The following is a 17,642-nucleotide window of genomic DNA, read 5'->3' on the forward strand; positions in this document are numbered from 1 at the left end:
ATAAATGAACGACCGATTGAAGTAGGACTACATAGGTAATTTGTATAATAATAAAATTTCACATGCTCCAATTATAATTATATTTTAAAATAAGCATTAAAGGTTATGAAAAACATATACTTATTTTAACATGATTATAATAATTTATTAAGTAATTTTAAATAAAATTATATTGTTTTTATTAATTGAGTTATTATTTCGGTATAACTTTAAATAAGAAGGATTCTTTTTAACACAAGATAAGAAGAACTCTAGATAAGAAGGATTTGTTTAACACAAGATAAGAAGGATTCTATTAAGACTCTATTATTATATTAATAATTATATATATAGTGTAATACTTTTAAATGTATTCAACAAAAATACACATGAATTTTCTCTACAAGTTTGCATAAATTCGGAGAAGGATAGGGATTTGGAGGTTGGCTGGATATTCATTCAAAGTCGAAACTCCTTAAATCAAAATTTGATAGGTAATCTTTAATGTTCGTGCGTTCTATTAAACATATTTGTGTTGAATAGAGTCGATGAATTGAATGAAAAACATGGTGAAATCAAACCATCGACTTTTGTAACCCAAGGTTCCATTGCTTTTAAATAATTATATTTATTTCATTTTCCAGACATTTTGAATTAAGAACCCGTTCGATTTGTGTACCATGCCAAAATATTATATTTCAATCACAATGTGGTAGACAAATATCTATCAATTTCTATTATTTCCAATATACTTATTATTTATTTAAATTATTACTGTTGTTTAATATATTTCTTTCTCAACATTTTTTGTGTCATGCCAATTATAGAGTACAAAATAATATAGCTCAAATGGACACCTTACACATATGTCCTATCATCTCGTTGCAACCGAGTCAAAACAATGCTTCCATAAAAGTTAAAGTAGAACGACAGAGAAACCAAATACCCGTCAAATCAAATTCGAAGCCTATTAGAAAGCTGATATTTGTGGACGAAGAGGTAATTTCTTCCATATTCATGTATATTTTAAATTGTTGTTAAAATAATAAAAATAAACATTTTCCGTTTTCATTGAAGGGAACAAAAATACATGGAATAATGTTCTCGAACACAATAGATTTTTTTCAAGATCAATTGAAGATAAACAAAACTTACATAATCTCCGATCAGATTATTCAAGAAGTCAACAATAACTATCCGAATGTTAACAAACGGATAGAACTGATTTTCCAAACAAAGACGACAATTGACGAACTACAAACTCAATTCACTTGTTCCAATATGACTTCTGGATTTACACTGTTCAATGATGCGAGGAGAGAATCACATACTAATGAAGATATAGGTATCGGTTTATGCGAACAATAAAAAGTTTCTAGATTTATGTAATGAAATTATCAAATGCTGTAAAAATTTTGCAGATATAATTGGTGTCCTGAAGGTAGTTCGACAGCTTAATAAATTTCACAAAAAAGATATGAACAACATCGGATATAGAAGAGAGATAGTACTTATAATCATTTGTGAGTATTTATTCTATCTATATGTCTTTATTAAAAAAAATGCAAGCTCATATTTTTCGAAGCATTATTTTAGTATTAAAATGTTACGACATATGATTTAATACATATAGTTCTAATGATTTCAACTATTTGTTCCTCTACTTAAAGGCTAGATACTATAACAATTACTTTATGGGATGATCTTGCTATTAACGAAGGACTATTTTTACAAGAGATAGAGATGGATAAACCGGTTATAACTTTCTGTAACTTGAAAAGACATATCTTTGAAGGTAAATTTTTAAATTTCATAATACATATTTCCAATAATTATTCATTATCATTACTGACCACTTCTCCTTGTGACTGATAATATGAAAGTTTCAACTCAAATCAACAACAACAATGTTCACAAATCCATCTTGCATGGAAAAAGAAACATTAAATATATGGTATGATTATTTTCGATTGTTTTTAACAAAACTATAATATTGATATTTATTCTTTTCATTATTCAAGTTTGTAAATATCTTTATGTTAATCATTCTACTACAGGCTAGGTAACAACATCAAAGATAGAAGTCTAGAAGAATTATGCATGACACATCAAATTAAAGATGATGAAGAAATTACTTTGAGGTAAATTCTCAATCAGATTAATATTCTGCCAAAGATTACGTAACATTTATTATTCAATTTATTTTTATTACTTCACGATTTTTTTTTCCTAATGTTTACTCAATGGAGAACTTATTTTATAAATGATATTTATAAAACATGAGATAAGGGAATCATAATTTGATATTTAATTTGACTTGATGTATCTCACTTATTAACAAATACTGAACAAATTCTATTGCTTCAATGCATACATACATGAGATAGAAAATAAGGCGAATCCATGGTACGAAGCATTTAGTAATTGCTCAAAATCAGTCAACAAAACAATGAAAATCCGGAGCTGTAATAACTGCATAGACTTCAATATCAATATTGTGTCAAAGTAAAATTACATTTAAATATTATATTTATAAGTTTACATGAGTTGATAACAATACCTTACATTAAATTGTTATTGTAGATATAGAATAACGATGAGCGTAAATGATGGTACTGACACTGCAAGGGTTACATTGTTCGGGAATGTCGCAAATGTTTTTATTGGCTGCAGCGTTGAAGATTATATCGATTCCATTACAAAGGTATACAAATAATGATTTTTACAAAGAATATATATATATTTACCAATTACTAATAAAATATTCTTTATCTATAGGATGACAACACTTCAATATACTACAAGCATTTAGAGACACCAAATAGAGAAGAATATACATTTCTTCTCAAAATGGACAACTCGGTTGAAATAAAAGACGGAACATTAGCATTTGTAATTGAAGGCATTCAAAATCCAAGCACAAATTTCAACAACAACAACGATGCAAGCAAAAAGAGATCAGTAGATTTCGAACAAGAAGAAATTATAAAGAAAAGAGGATGTCCAACAAATATCATTAACGATATTGGCAAAAATATAATAGAAGACGACGACATTACAAGGATGGAGATTAAGGATGATGAAATTATTGCTTCTCTCGCAAGGAAAGGTTTTCAACATAAAAAAATTCAAAAAAAGAGAGGTCGTCCAAGAAAAGAATCATCAAAGAATAAAGATATGAAAATGCATATAATTGATGGCAACAATCTCACAAGAATTCTTATTGAAGATGATGATGATCTTGCTTCTTTCACCAAGAAGAAATGACAAATAACAAAGGAAAAAATCGTGAAAGATAGAAAAGTCAAAAATGTAAAATAAGATAAGATTGACACAATTATTTGATTTAAGATTTTAAATGCATTATCTACATTATATTTTATTTTTCTTAAATTAAATAAATAGTGGTAAAATAATGTGATCAACACTATGGATTATATTTTTTCTTTATCTCATATTTATTTTAATAATTTTGTTATGACATCAATTCTATGTTATATTTTTAAGATTGATTACTAATATATTTTGCAACAATTATAAATTCATTTACATTTTAAATACACAACAATTTTTGAACAAATAACATTTTCACTTTATAATACATGTTGTATAAATTATATTACATTATTTTTTACTCTCTGACCAAATAAAATAGATGAAAATCATTAATTAGTTTCAAACTACTAATCTCTTCTTAACTCATTTATTTATCAACATTTATCAACAATCGAGGTGTGTTCTCACGTGCAACGCACGTGTCTTTTCCTAGTTCTTATAAAAGGATGAGTTGAATTATTTTTGTCCATATTTTCTTTGTATGTAATTTTGTGTGTTAGCGTGAGTTGAATTGTGTTAAATTAAATTTGTTTGTTGTTCATTTTGTCATTGTATTATAAATTTTGTCTTTTATCAGTTGTGTTAACTTCAATTTGAGTTCTTTGATTTATGTGTTAAAAGTAAATTTCATATTATTTGTCTTTTTTTTTTTTGTCTTTTATTTATTAATTGTGTTATTAATTAAATTTGTGTGTGGACAATACTGCCATTGCATTCTAAATTTTGTCTTTTATTAATTGTGTTAAATTAAATTTGTGTTCTTTAATTTATTGTGTTTAAATTAAATTTTATATTGTCCATGTATTTTATCTTTTTGTCTTTTATTAATTATATTAAATTAAATTTGTGTTGTCTTTGATTTATTGTATGAAATTAATTTTGTAATCGATTAATTTTTTGTGTGTGTTAAGTTATTATTATTTTTATGAGTTTAATTGTGTATTTTTTTTTATATTTTTATTAATTATGTGAATACCCTTAAACAGACGAAGAGTTGATGTTTCATTTTTTGTTTTGTTTTATGTTATTGTGGATTGTTGGTTTCGGTCTGACCATAGTGATATTTTGCAAGTTTTACTTTTTCTCTTTTCATTTTTTTTGTTTATTCATCTGTGTGCCGCGTTACGATATATCGTGGACGAGTGCTCGTGAACTATCGTGTTATTTAAATTACATACGAAGTTTATTTATATGAGTTCAACCATCTATGCAATTTATAATATTGTATGCATTACAATTTAAATTATTCAGTTGTATACAAAAATGGATCCAAAAAAGGTGTTAATTTCGCATCTCCTTCAGGAAACTTATTTTGTATTTGTCTGCTAATTTGTTTATGCAGGTCAAGGGTCTAGAGTGTATCGGTTTCCTGTAGCTTGTATTCCCCATCGTGAGTTATTATATTACTGTCAAAATTTTGTTTTACAATTTCTTCTTGTTTGTTTTTTTCGTAAAATCGTTCTGCTCTTTTTCAAGGAGAAATAGTTTTGTAGTGCCTGATTTACGGTTTTCATGTTGCTTTTCCGTTTTCAGTTTTTGAATGCGACTTCGAGTACAAACATTTGTTAGCCCTCTCTATCTTTTTGTCGTTTTTGTGATGCAAAGAAATTCGAATTTGAGTCGCCCTCTTTGTGATGTGATTCTTTGTAAAACTAAATTGGTCTATCCCGTGTTCCCGTGAAGTTTGATGATGTTCACGGATTGTGAATCTCTAATGGCGAAAGAGTTTTGTCGCAAAATTAGATTACACAATAGTATTTTTTTTCATTTACATCTCTTGGTGCTAGGCTTGATAGAGAACATGCATTCTCAAGCAACGGGGTTTATAATTTTCTGGTTCTAGGACATATTTTTCATTATTTTTCATCAATTGTACCTAGAGATGAATATTCAACTCATTGTCGCAGTTTCAAGCGCAAATTCCCAAAAACGATGTAGGCAATTCATTGGATCTCACCACGAATCGAACCATGTCTACCAAGGTTCGATTAAAAATATTCGTTTCAATATTATTGTAATAATCTTATAGTATTTCCAATAATTACATATTTTATATTGCAACAACAAAGAGTTGAGAGTAAGGAAATATACTTTATCACTCAATCAAAGAAGATCACAAGTTTCTTTTCAGATTAGACAAATCCGATTCAGACAAGAATGAAAATCCTATCAATAATTAGGGATGATTTTGAGAAACAAAAACAATTCAAGAGAAACATCAAAGATACAAAGAAAACAAAGACGGTAAGAAGAGTACAAGCGCAAACAAAACGGCAACACCACGGAAAAAAAAAATGTAGTCAGCTTCCAAGGAAGAGACCATTGCAACTGAAGGTGATGAGTATATTGCTGATTTTAGTAGAAGTGTAGGACCAAACGCTTACCGTTTTACTAAAAGTTATAACTGATGGTAATGATGAAACTCAAATATTTTAAATCATGATTTGATCGTTCTACCCAATATAGACAATTATTATACCTCAACAAACTCTCTTGCAATAATTGCGATTTTTACGATCAATGAGAATCGAATACATGACCTTGACTTTTATACCAATTTTAAGAGCGAACATTTGCCGCTTTACCAAAAACTATATCTAGTGGTAATAGTACAGCTCAAATATTTTAAACCGTACAACAACTCAAGCATCATGATTCAATCACTCCACCTAACAAAAAAAATTATTGCACCTCAACAAAAATACCGAAGAAACCTAATCAAAACAACATAGACTTAGGCCAAAAAGTACAAATTAACTAGGAGAAGAAATATTTATACTTTTTATATTGAATGTTTAGAATGTATACCATGTTTTTCAATATTCAAACATCTCAATGTACAATGGATATTTCGTTTTCCCAAATAAATCTATATAACTATCTAATACCATGTTTTTCAATATTCAAACATCTCAATGTACAATGGATATTTCGTTTTCCCAAATAAATCTATATAACTATCTAATTTTCATTTACTACTTATAAAATCAATCTGCCATGTCTGTGTCTAACTGACCAGTTAAAATATAAAGAGGTGAAATTGGCAGAAAATTTGGAAAACAGAAAGCAAATAACATAATCTGGTATGAACGTTTCTTCAACATCTGAAAATGTTCCCACCAGCAATCAAACACAAAAACTATCATTTCACAATGGGTGCATACATACACATCGGCTCGAATTCAGTCCTTGTTAGACTGCATCAATGCCACGCACTATCTCGAATCCTCGACACGGATGAGGCCATACGAACACATATAATTAGGAAAACACGAGCCCGATGCATTATGCAACGGATGTGAGGTCAAATGGTTCATTAATAGCGTGTGGAAAATGTTTTCGGACAGACCCTTCTAAGCCTTTTCTGTGTTTTCACGACCATTAGGCAAGCTGGGGAAATGTTAAGAGCGGTCCAGGTTTACACAGTATCCACAGGAGTCAATGAACTTTGGCGAGAGACCGGCTGGAAACACCATGCAACAACTTGACGAATCCGAGGAAACTGAGTTTTCCATCTGTGTGTCTAATCCAGTCATGGAGAACGGCATGAACAGGTACAGAAGGGCTGAGGCCAAGTTCCTGAAAAACGAGAAAAATAATAGAAGGATCTTAATAAATTTGCTAGTATTGATTCAAGAGCTTGTTGAATCTTCCACTTACCGAAGCTAATTCTTCGATCATGATGGTTCTGTTCCCTTCCTTTTCGAAGAGTTCGTAGGCACAACGAGCGTGTTGTTCCCATCTGTCTAAAGCTTCTAACTGATGGACACTTAATGCAGCGGCACAGAATTCTACAAAATCCATTCTTCTGTATTGAAGGGCGTTGAGCTGTTGAAACAGGATACGGACAGTTTAGAACAGTGGAGGAAATGGAAGTTTGACGAATAAGAGTGTATAATAAGTGGTCAGATGCATACGGAAGCAAGAAACTCATAGATGCGTGATTCATTCATAGCATCGGTTGCGTATTTCTTAAAGGCCTGAGCAAGTAAAAAAAACTGAGAGTTTTGATTCAAAACAAATAAATGATTAGAATAATGGGCAAAAAACCAACGGCTTTAATATTGTCTAGACTTATGGTCCCATTCTTGTTAGGTTCCAACATCGCAAATTGCTCCTTCAGATAGAATAGTTCATCTGCTGTAAGCGTTTTTGATAAAGCCTGCCAAAATTCCAGCGAAAGAAAAGTAAAAGAAAAAGAATTAAACAAACCACAATAGCTTGATGGCGCAGATAAAAATTTAAAAAAACTCCGTACTAGAATCTTTTAAAGCTTATGTTCAGGATTCGTCTTTTCCACAACAAATTCGGCACACTAACATACCCGTAAAGCAGCTTTCCTGAGGGGAGATGACCGCACATACACTTTCATGAGTTTGAATATTGATATATCCAACGGGACTTTTATGTCATTTGTATCTCTGATCCAAGGATGGCCTGAAGTTCATATTTCACAAGTGTTGTTTAATATAAAATCATTTTTCTTGAGTTTATCAGAGTAAGAAACTCACACATGGCCTGAGCTGCAGTCATTCTTTTCCGTGGATCTTTATTCAACAGACGTCTGACAAAGTCTTTTGCCTCTGAAGAAAGAGTAGGCCAAGGTTGTTCATCATAAGTCGGTTCAGCTTTTACAACAGCTCGAAAGATGCCAGATTCAGTTCTAGCCCAAAATGGACGGCTTCCACACAATAATATGTAAGCTATCACACCAATACTCCAGACATCAGCCTCAGTACTATATGATCTATGTAAGACTTCTGGTGCCACATAATATGCACTGCCAACAATATCATTAAGCCGCTCATCTGCATAGACACTGATTACTATAGCTACTGGACCATTAAAAACATGTTTGGAATAATAAAAATATATTAAAATAGAACGAACCTGGTTTAACAAAATCTGATAATCCGAAATCTATTGCCTTCAATGGTGAGTTTTCATCCTTGGATGTGAATAAGAAATTCTGATCCAGTAAGAAGCTATGGTTAGGCCAGACAAAAAGAATAGTTGCAAATGCAATGGATGAAGAGTACACAACTCTTCAGGTAAATAATGGTGATTCAATGTATACAAATAAACATCAAGAGGGGAAAAATCAGTATCAGCAAACTGTCTGCTATCATCTCACGACATAATAGTCCAAAACTCTTACCTCGGGTTTAAGATCTCGGTGTACGACCCCTTGGAGATGGCAGAAAGAAACAACATTCAATATTTGCATCATCACAGTCTTTGCATCATCTTCTGAATACTTGCCACCCCTGTGAAAAGAAACAAGTTTTTTTTACCATCAACAGAGCACCTAAATCCATTGTATATATTTTGATTCCTTGACAAAAACAGTCTATCTAGTCTAAGCTGCATCGAGGAGAGTATTACTCGTAGATCATAAACGTGTTTTATGTAAGAAGCAGACATGTTTTAATTCATCCAAGAGTCTATGTTACAACGGTAATGTTTCCACTGGCGAAACACAGACAGAACCAAGATATCGAAAACCAAAGAAATACCTTGAAAGTATTCTATCCAAAAGCTCGCCTCCCTCACATAACCTGGGAATATCAAGGAACATGTGAGGAATTACCTCAAAGGGATCATTCAGAGATATTTGCAGATCATAAGAACATGTCGCAACCAAGAAGATAGTGCAAAGAGCAGAAATGAGCCACAGCTAAAATTAAGCAATCAAAACTTACTCCATCACCACGTAGACATTGTCGTGGTCTTCATAAGCATCATAAAATTGTATCAGGTTGCTGTGTCCAGTCAAAGCTCTCAATATTTTCACCTCCTTTCTTACATCCTCTATAGCTATTGCAGTGGTCATCTGGAGATACAAATACAACCACACAAGAACACATTAAGAAGAAAATCAAGATTATATCTAAAAGAGTAAACACATTAACTAATTACACTAAATATGGTGTTTAAACATATGAAGATACAATCCATCTCAAGTACCAAATTCTCAAGTTAAAATAAAGTACAGGCCATCCCACCAAGGTTGATTTTTAAATTTTTTCTCAATAAATCACAATCCAAAAAGTAATAATGTTGATAAAAACATGATAAGTACCACTAAAGAAATATTATTACATGTTCTCAAATAGTCCGATCTGCAGGTTAAACCATAAATACCATCTAGAGACACCGTAACAGAAACAAAGCTTCTGCATGAATTTTGTTCCCCAGTTCAAGATACACAACTAAGCCCTCCATTAATAAAAAAATACAAGGTTCCAGTGACTTGGCTTTTTCGTACGTTTCCTATATCAGATTCCGAAATTCAATCGACCGTTTGGAACCGCTTCTGCAACCTCAGCTAGCTCCCCACATTATTTCATATAAATAGCCCATCTAACGCAAATTGTTTCTACATAATTTCCAGTACAGTATAGAAAACCACTGTTGCACATAAAAGTCCACAAAAATCAAATGAGACGAAGACCATTCAAAAATATTTTCCTATAGATCAGATCACCCTAAACCCAATTTCCCATAAACGAACAAATCCAAGCAAAATCCAATATTAGATCACCACTAAACTCGGCAGAGAAACTACAGGCAAAACAAGAAAAAAAATGTACCTTTGTTTTCGGTATGACCTTAACTGCAACCTCCTGCCCTTTAAGCTCCCCCTTTTTGAACTTAGCCCTGCAAGTGTATCCAAAATGCCCTCTCCCCACCTCCTCTCCCAGATCATATTTATTATACAAATTCTTCGAAAACCCAAAGCTCTTATCCAATCCCGCCGCCTCTGACACCTCTTTCCCCTCCGGTATAGCTGCCTCGTTTGGCTTCACAGAGCCGTGCCGCCGCGCCAGCACCGCCTTGATGTGCTTCGCCGGAGAAGGCGGCGGGAACGGCCTCTTGAAAAACCTCAACGGTGTACCGGTCGAAGGAGCTGGAGATCTCGCCGGAGACTTCTTCGAGAAAAAGTAATGCGCCGGGCTTGGGCTGTAGAACCGGAAAAAAGGTGACTTCTTACCTGCTCCTGGGTTCTCCTCATTTTTCCCACTTTCCTCGAAATTCCCAGAAGTTGATGCATCTTCTTCATTACCCTTGGCCGGAATGCAATTACCCTTATCCTCAACTGGGATCTTTTCGGGCTTGATTTCATCAGAAGATTGGAAATTGGGCTCCGGCGACTGCTTGGTTTTCGAGACACAAATCCCCATTCCTACTTCCTAGCTCCCACAAGACAAGAAATTGCTACCAGACAGGGTTTTTACGCAGAACCCAAATCTTCAAAATCCCGAAAACACCAATTTAAACCGCATCCATTTCGAATAATCTTGCAGCAACTTGCGATGCGAATGCGAACGCCCATGCGAATGTGAATTTGAGAGAGGGGAGAGGGAGATCCATGGACGAAGCTGAAAAAAAAAAGTAAACGACGATGTGTGCTTTTGTTTTTTCAAGAAAAAATTAAATTTTGAAAAAGAAATTATTAAAATTTAATTTAATTTAAAGAATTAATTCTGGTTAAAAGAAAAGGTGAGAAAAATAATTAAAGATGATGATGAAATGTAGAGGAAGAAGGGTGGGGTGGTCCAGCCTATACAGTTGATTGAACTCCACGTGGCATCCCTCTGGTAGAGGTTGGTTTAAATGTTAAAAAAATTATGTTATTTAATTTCTAAAAATAATTATTGGGATGCGTGGTGGTTGAGTTTCTGATTAATATTAATGCTGGCCTTTTCCCCATATATTTTATTTAATGAAATTTTTATGTCTTTGACAAAAACTTATGTGAGATGGTCTCACGGGTCGTATTTTATGATTAATATATCTTATTTGGGTCGTTCACTAAAAAGTATTACTTTTTATGCTAAGAATATTACTTTTTATTGTAAATATCGGTAGGATTGACCCGTATCACAGTCAAAGATTCGTGATACCGTCTCACAAGAGACTTAAGATCCAAATTTTGAATTGGGTTGTTTTTCCCTTTAATTTTACAACAATAATGTTTATGGTGGCATAATTAGAGATGTAATCGAGTCCAGCTGAGTCGAACTTTTGAATGTTTGAGCTTGACTCGTTTATAATCGAGCCGAGCTCAAACTTTATTTAACAAATATATTAATGTCTCACGAGTTTATTTAAGTTTTTATCAAGTCTAAACGACCTTAATAAATATGAACCATACATTTAAATTTTCATTAAAAAGTAAATTATATATTTATGGAAAAATATAACATTCTTATTAAAATTTGTAAATTTATTAACTAAGTACTGTGTTAAATCAATAAATCAAAACTATTATTTTTTCATCTAAAAGATGACTCATAAACTGTTCCACGGACCGAATATTGTAAAACTTGAGCATGATTTGTTTATCTTAACGAGTCTCATTAAATGAACTCAAACAAATTTTTATCAAATCGAGTTTCAAATATCTCACAGTATAGTTAGTTTCATTTACGTCTCTGACACAATATAATCATAAAACATTAAGTTACGAATATTCGTGTTAAAGTATACTTTTATATATTTGATTTAAAATGTACTTTTTATTTCTACATATGTGAATGAAGTGTGAAATGAATGTGGATCCATTCTTGGCGCAGAAGCAACCAACACATTGGGCTGCGTCATGTGATAGAACTATTCCACCAAGAATCTCAATTATGCACTTAATTTTATGATATAAAAAAAAAGATTGAGAATATAATAAAAATGTAAATTACCAAATTGTATGGTCAAAATTAGTTGAGCATTTGTATTCTTCTCCTTGTTTCACTTATTATATGATAAAACCTTGATATGGATTGATCATATTTTGTTTATAAGATTTTATTTTAAGTGGATTAGGTAATTTTCAAAGAATAGATTATGTATGGATCTGGGAATTAAGGTTTTTATTTTATTTTTAATTTTAATTTTTTATGCATATGAAGTTAAAATTAGAAAATGATGTCACATCTATTTACAAGTATTTACTGGGAAGTGGGAAACCTCATGAATTCTTTGATTTCACATCAACTTTATTAGTCACCCGCTTAGATTTTAAATTCACCAATTTGAAAAAAGTAATCATTTTGCCCACTCTAAAAGTATGTGAGAATAAGAATTGTTATGTCTAACAAAATTCGCAGACATAGAGAATGTTAAGAATATTAAATTTTACTATTTTTTCGATTTGATTCGATTAGCTCGAGTCATCTTACATCCAGAGTTTTATAATACATCATGTTGTTTTTACCCACCATGGTTTAACAATATCAGGTTTTATATAACATAGCAAAAATAATAAATTATATATGTGTGCGTGCGTAAAATCACACACATATGTGATTTTAAAAAAATTAATGGACCCCATGTATATGTGCCTAAATTTGGGCATTTGATTCTATCAGGGGTAGTGTCCCTACATATAGGATGGACTCAACCCGAGATAACGATACATCATAACAATCAAATTGGCAAGAAACATATAAAAATTCAAGAAACAAACGAGATAACTTTTTGATTAAGTACCCTAACTTTGTAACCACCATTTTGGTAAATAAGTGCCTAAAAATGTTCTATTTCTCAATTTTTTTTTCTTTTTTGTATGTTCTAATAAGGTTGATTCTGTACCGTTTGATGTAAACTTGCCGAGATGATAATGACATTTTATCTAGAAAGACAAGATATGATGTAACTAATATAGTTGTATGGTTGTATCATGTGTCGTGCCGTTTTGGATGGATTATGATCTACTCAATATATTATATTTGCTTTCAACTTCTATATCCCAAAGCATATCCAGTGTGGTGGTTCACAGTAAAACAATGGCAAGGGGTACGGTTCGGTCAACATTTCATGATTCGTAACGTAACAGGGTTGGGACTGAAAGCTAATGTATTAAAGTCAACCTTAATGCATTAGCTTGCAAACTATCATAGACAAATAAATTACATTATACAAGTCATATGAGACAGATTTGACAAAAAAATGTTAATAAAAAGAACCAAACTCGTGACACGTTTTCCTGTAAACACTAACTTATGAAAAAAACACTCGATTAAAGCTAGATAACATCTTTTACTGGTAAGACAAATTATTTCAGTGTCATGATATTTTTCATATGTTCCTACTTTAATTTGAGAACCCAAAAATTATCCTTTTTAAGTTGCCCACTACTCTCCACACTATAGATTCATTGTACATGTTTCTTTCCATTGACTTGAAAACAAAAAGAATGGTTATGATGATGCAGCATGATTCGTGTAATATATTATGTTCCAATTCAAAGTCAAAGTGATGGACCCCTTCAATCCCAATATAGATTTTAAAGGTTCCATGAAAAAATATATATATTAAAGGTGAAAGAAATTTGATAATAAAGTCTCATTTCATTTATACTTTAATGGAAAAAAAGTTTAAAATATTTTATATATATATATAATTCTTAATTTTTGAAAATTATTATAATTTCAACTAAGGTGGTTGTGAACTAAAAGAAACAGGGACGGAACATTGAAGTTTGTCAACATCTTGGACCTGTAATAACCAACTTATCTTAAATAGTGGCAACATCAATAAGAGCGAAGTGGGCCTGACTTTTGGCCAGGCATGTTACCTTAATTACGTATGGGCTTACAAGGCCTACTTTGGAAAATGGGCCCAAGTCATATGAGGGTAGAAATGGAAAAGCACAAAGTGGTGGAAATACAATAAGTGATGATGGTGATCTATTTCGTTAGGTGCGATATGTTCTTATTTGGTTAGGTTTGCCATCTTTTGAATTTAATTCGATCAATTTATACCGATTTCCTCGAATTCAAGCTGGATTTTTTATATTTAATATTCAACTATTGTATTTAGATTTTGGGTCGATGTATGTTAAACATTTCTAAATCATGATAAAATTTAGAAAAATTTATTTGACGATGAATTTTAAATCTTCGTTAATTATTTTCTGAATTTTTGTACCGAATATTCATCACACCAAAAAATCACTTCCGAAATAACGACATGTAATGAGAGCGATCGATTGATTCAATATCGAACACCAATTAAATAAAAAAATTTCTCCAAATTTACGTAAGTATTTTGTTCGATAACATGTTTTCTTGAAAACCAAATAAACCGAATCCTTAAGATCGATGTTGTAATAAAAATCAAATGAACCAATTTTCCTACTGAAACCAAGGATGTAACATATTGAACGATACCATTTGTTGTTAAAATAATCACAATATTATCATATTCAAACTATTTAAATCATATGACCTCAAAAATAGACAAACTTAAATAGTTCTATAAGAAAATTAGAATATTCCAACAATTAAAAATTCGGTCAGGAAAAAACTGATATTGGTGAGACGGGTCAACCCAACGATATTCACAATAAAAGCAATACTCTTAGCATAAAAAGTAATACTTTTTCATGGATGACCCAAATAAAAGATCCGTCTCACAAAATACGACCCGTGAAATCGTTTCACACAATTTTTTGTCTTAATATATTCGGTCGATTATTTTGGTTAAATCGAAGTTTTCGCACACTACTTATCAGGGGACAAGAACGAGGTGATCTGGAGAAACCTTATCATTGCCCACAATTCTACTGATTTGATATTAAAATATAATCAAGGAAAAGATTACAGCAACCTCAAATAGATTTCACACACGAAGTTTACCAAATATGCAACATATTGTTTCGATAATGATCAAAGGATCAAATGTTTCGATAATGATCGAACAATAAAATGTTTCTGATATCCTTTCTTCCGCTTTATTTTCTAGTATTTAATGTAGGAACTAACCAGAATGTCTGTCCCCACCAAAGCCTGACTTCAGGAATCCAGTCTGGTTGAGGTGGCTCACATCGCCCCAGGATTTAATGTTCCATTCATCCTCATCAGATATGTGAAATACACTGAGAGATGTATTCATAACCCTCCCAACGGCCCTCCCATGTGGAGCAGCTCTTCTATAAAGAGCCCGGATTGTTCCACCATGAGAGACTACAACTACTCGCTCCCCTGCATTAAAGCTGAAAATCAGCGAAAATATAAGACTGGCTTTTTCGGTGTCAACTAGAAATTTAACCAACCTTGGTGATTTTGTGCGATCCTTTGCAATGCTGACGTGCAACGCGCGTAGAGTTGATTCAAACTCTCTCCACCACCCTGCACATGTTGTCAATTAGCTTTAGCTTGCAAACCTCCTGAAAAATAGAGTTCAATCTAAACAAACTGAAAATGGCAACGATGGACTGATCCAGGAGAGAGAGATTACTGGGATTTCTTGATCCTTCCGGTTAGACACAAAAGCTTTGTGAGCCTCAGGATGGACTTTGGCAATCTCAGAAAAAATAACGCCCTGAAGATCTCCGAGATGTCTTTCCCGTAAGTTTGGATCTTTAGTTACCTGATGACAAGACATTCAGAATGATGTTTTCCTACCAAAAAGTTCCACAGGTTTTGTCGTATATCTACTTCGTTAAATTTCATCATTTACAGAGACCAACTTATCCTTGTATCTGCCACTATAGCACACTATATGTATAATATATGTAATAGAATAAAAAAGTGAGATGTTCAGTACTTGACAGTACGGGTGAAAAAAAAAAGACAAACTCCAAGTGGAAATTTAAGATTAAAAATTTATGAAGCAGTCTGCTTTCACACAGGACCTGGTTTCACCAGCTGCTACCTAGCTGTCACAACCCCCATTGCCTCGACACCTAAAGATCAAGTCGGATATTCAACGTAAACTCTATATACCTTTCAAGTTATGAAAAATCTATCAACACAAATTTTACGGATTCAATGATTTAGGAATTCAAAGTCAAACATCGATCCATGATTCAAACCTCAAGCACCCCACAGCTTCGTGCTATTAATTTGGCAGTGTCAAATGCACGCTTCAAGTCAGACGAGTACACCGCAGATATCTCAGGCTCCCTTGACAGCCGTTCAGCAACCTTTACCAAATGATCCCAAAGTATCAAATACCAAACAAACTACTACAATAAGTGATATTTCTTCAGAATTAATGGCTCACCAAAATCGCTTGCTGCCTCCCAGCATCATTTAAGTCCACATCTAAGTGCCCCTAAACATATATAAAGGCATTAATCACACTGCAATTTCCAAAAAGATTTGTAATGCTGCATTTGAAATTCTACCGATTCTTGACTGATCAGTAGCCTGATAAACGTAATTTTCTTCACTCCAAATTATAGAGAAGAGGTATGAACCAAAATAAAGTTCCCGTCTTCCGTTCAAAAACATTAATAAATTGTACCAGGGAAATGGAAGCAGAATGAAACCTGAATTCTACCATCAGCATTCCATTCTGTTTCACCATGGCGAACAATGATGATCTCCGCATAATTCGGACCAACACCATTGACTGGTCCACCATTCTCCACACTCTCAGGTTTAGGCAAAACTGAATCCCTGACCACAAAGCAATACATAATTTATAATTTCCCAAATTCTATAATTCCTAATCCCTGAAACCACAACTCATCGTGCACAAGAGGAACAATATATCAAGAACAATAGACAAAAGTAAATTATGTTCGATAAAAAATGACACACAACGAGAAGAAGAAAAAATCAACCGCGTCGTGCACAAATGGGCATTTACAAACCTGGAATCCGAATCGGCCATTAAACCACGGAGATCAAGCTTCGATCGAGTTGCTGAAAAATTCCTCCGAAGTTCGAATTCGATTTGGTTCAGCTGATTGCGAATAATGGGCAGTGGAGGAGAAGCAGCGGAATGGCGCGGATATGCTATGCGAATCGAGTTGAGTGCACTCATGCTACGCGAATCGAAAGAATCTTCGTACCATCCACTGATCCGCAAAGCTTTCGGATTTATTGGGCCGACCCATTAGAGAAAGCCTGATTGGCAACCATAGGTACCATATCAGCTCCAGAATATTGGGCCGACTCAAATATCTTCCCCGTGCATGCACAAATATTCTCCAGAAAGTGCCCTTATTGGTTAGAGCCTCTCGAGAGATAAGCGGACTCGAACCGCTGCCATCCGTCACAGGGTAAACCACCGCTTCTCATGCCCCCCACTGATTCTACCATAGAGGCCAATGATAGACAACAACTCCTCCTGAACACAGCTTACAACTTACAACTTTCATCGTACTGTGCTCTCCAAAGAGCAACTCTTCTCAAAATCTCACTCAAAAGGTGCTGAGTTGGAATCCCATTCTAACTAAGGATTTTTTTGGTTCCAGCTACAGGAGAACAAGGAAAACTCTTTTGAGACTGAGGATTCAAAAGGCAATATACGCACATTTGATATCGTAGATGGAGCGTGCGGCTAACAATCCGATGAGTATTTGTCATATTTAT

At 33.1% G+C, this 17,642-nt stretch overlaps 2 protein-coding genes across 2 annotated transcripts; both read right to left on the reverse strand.

Moving 5' to 3' along the window:
• Window positions 1-6,366: 6,366 nt before the first annotated feature.
• On the reverse strand, window positions 6,367-10,755 carry LOC142549709 (CDPK-related kinase 5-like). Its single transcript, XM_075658801.1, has 11 exons — window positions 9,909-10,755; window positions 9,018-9,148; window positions 8,832-8,873; window positions 8,474-8,582; window positions 8,206-8,284; window positions 7,827-8,123; window positions 7,640-7,752; window positions 7,370-7,477; window positions 7,233-7,295; window positions 6,976-7,143; window positions 6,367-6,894 (listed from the first exon to the last, which is right to left on the reverse strand). Exons 1-11 carry the CDS (start codon window positions 10,497-10,499, stop codon window positions 6,754-6,756), a joined length of 1,842 nt encoding a protein of 613 aa, XP_075514916.1. The 5' UTR covers window positions 10,500-10,755; the 3' UTR covers window positions 6,367-6,753.
• Window positions 10,756-14,845: 4,090 nt separating this feature from the next.
• On the reverse strand, window positions 14,846-17,133 carry LOC142549710 (phosphoglycerate mutase-like protein 4). Its single transcript, XM_075658802.1, has 7 exons — window positions 16,919-17,133; window positions 16,592-16,721; window positions 16,324-16,374; window positions 16,133-16,243; window positions 15,556-15,687; window positions 15,371-15,446; window positions 14,846-15,299 (listed from the first exon to the last, which is right to left on the reverse strand). The coding sequence occupies exons 1-7, from the start codon at window positions 17,089-17,091 to the stop codon at window positions 15,076-15,078; spliced, it is 897 nt and encodes a 298-aa protein (XP_075514917.1). The 5' UTR covers window positions 17,092-17,133; the 3' UTR covers window positions 14,846-15,075.
• Window positions 17,134-17,642: the final 509 nt, after the last annotated feature.

The sequence above is a fragment of the Primulina tabacum genome, chromosome 6 (assembly GCF_025594145.1).
Source record: "Primulina tabacum isolate GXHZ01 chromosome 6, ASM2559414v2, whole genome shotgun sequence".
Taxonomy (NCBI): Eukaryota; Viridiplantae; Streptophyta; class Magnoliopsida; order Lamiales; family Gesneriaceae; genus Primulina; species Primulina tabacum.

Coding starts and splice junctions, on each gene's coding strand:
- LOC142549709 (XM_075658801.1), bottom strand. CDS start 10,499: ATGGGGATTTGTGTCTCGAAAACCAAGCAGTCGCCGGAGCCCAATTTC. Junction 9,149..9,908: donor AGGTCATACCGAAAACAAAG/GTACATTTTTTT, acceptor TTGTATCTCCAG/ATGACCACTGCAATAGCTAT. Junction 7,478..7,639: donor TCAGGAAAGCTGCTTTACGG/GTATGTTAGTGT, acceptor GAATTTTGGCAG/GCTTTATCAAAAACGCTTAC.
- LOC142549710 (XM_075658802.1), bottom strand. CDS start 17,091: ATGAGTGCACTCAACTCGATTCGCATAGCATATCCGCGCCATTCCGCT. Junction 16,244..16,323: donor GGAGGCAGCAAGCGATTTTG/GTGAGCCATTAA, acceptor CATTTGGTAAAG/GTTGCTGAACGGCTGTCAAG. Junction 15,447..15,555: donor GGAAGGATCAAGAAATCCCA/GTAATCTCTCTC, acceptor CAACATGTGCAG/GGTGGTGGAGAGAGTTTGAA.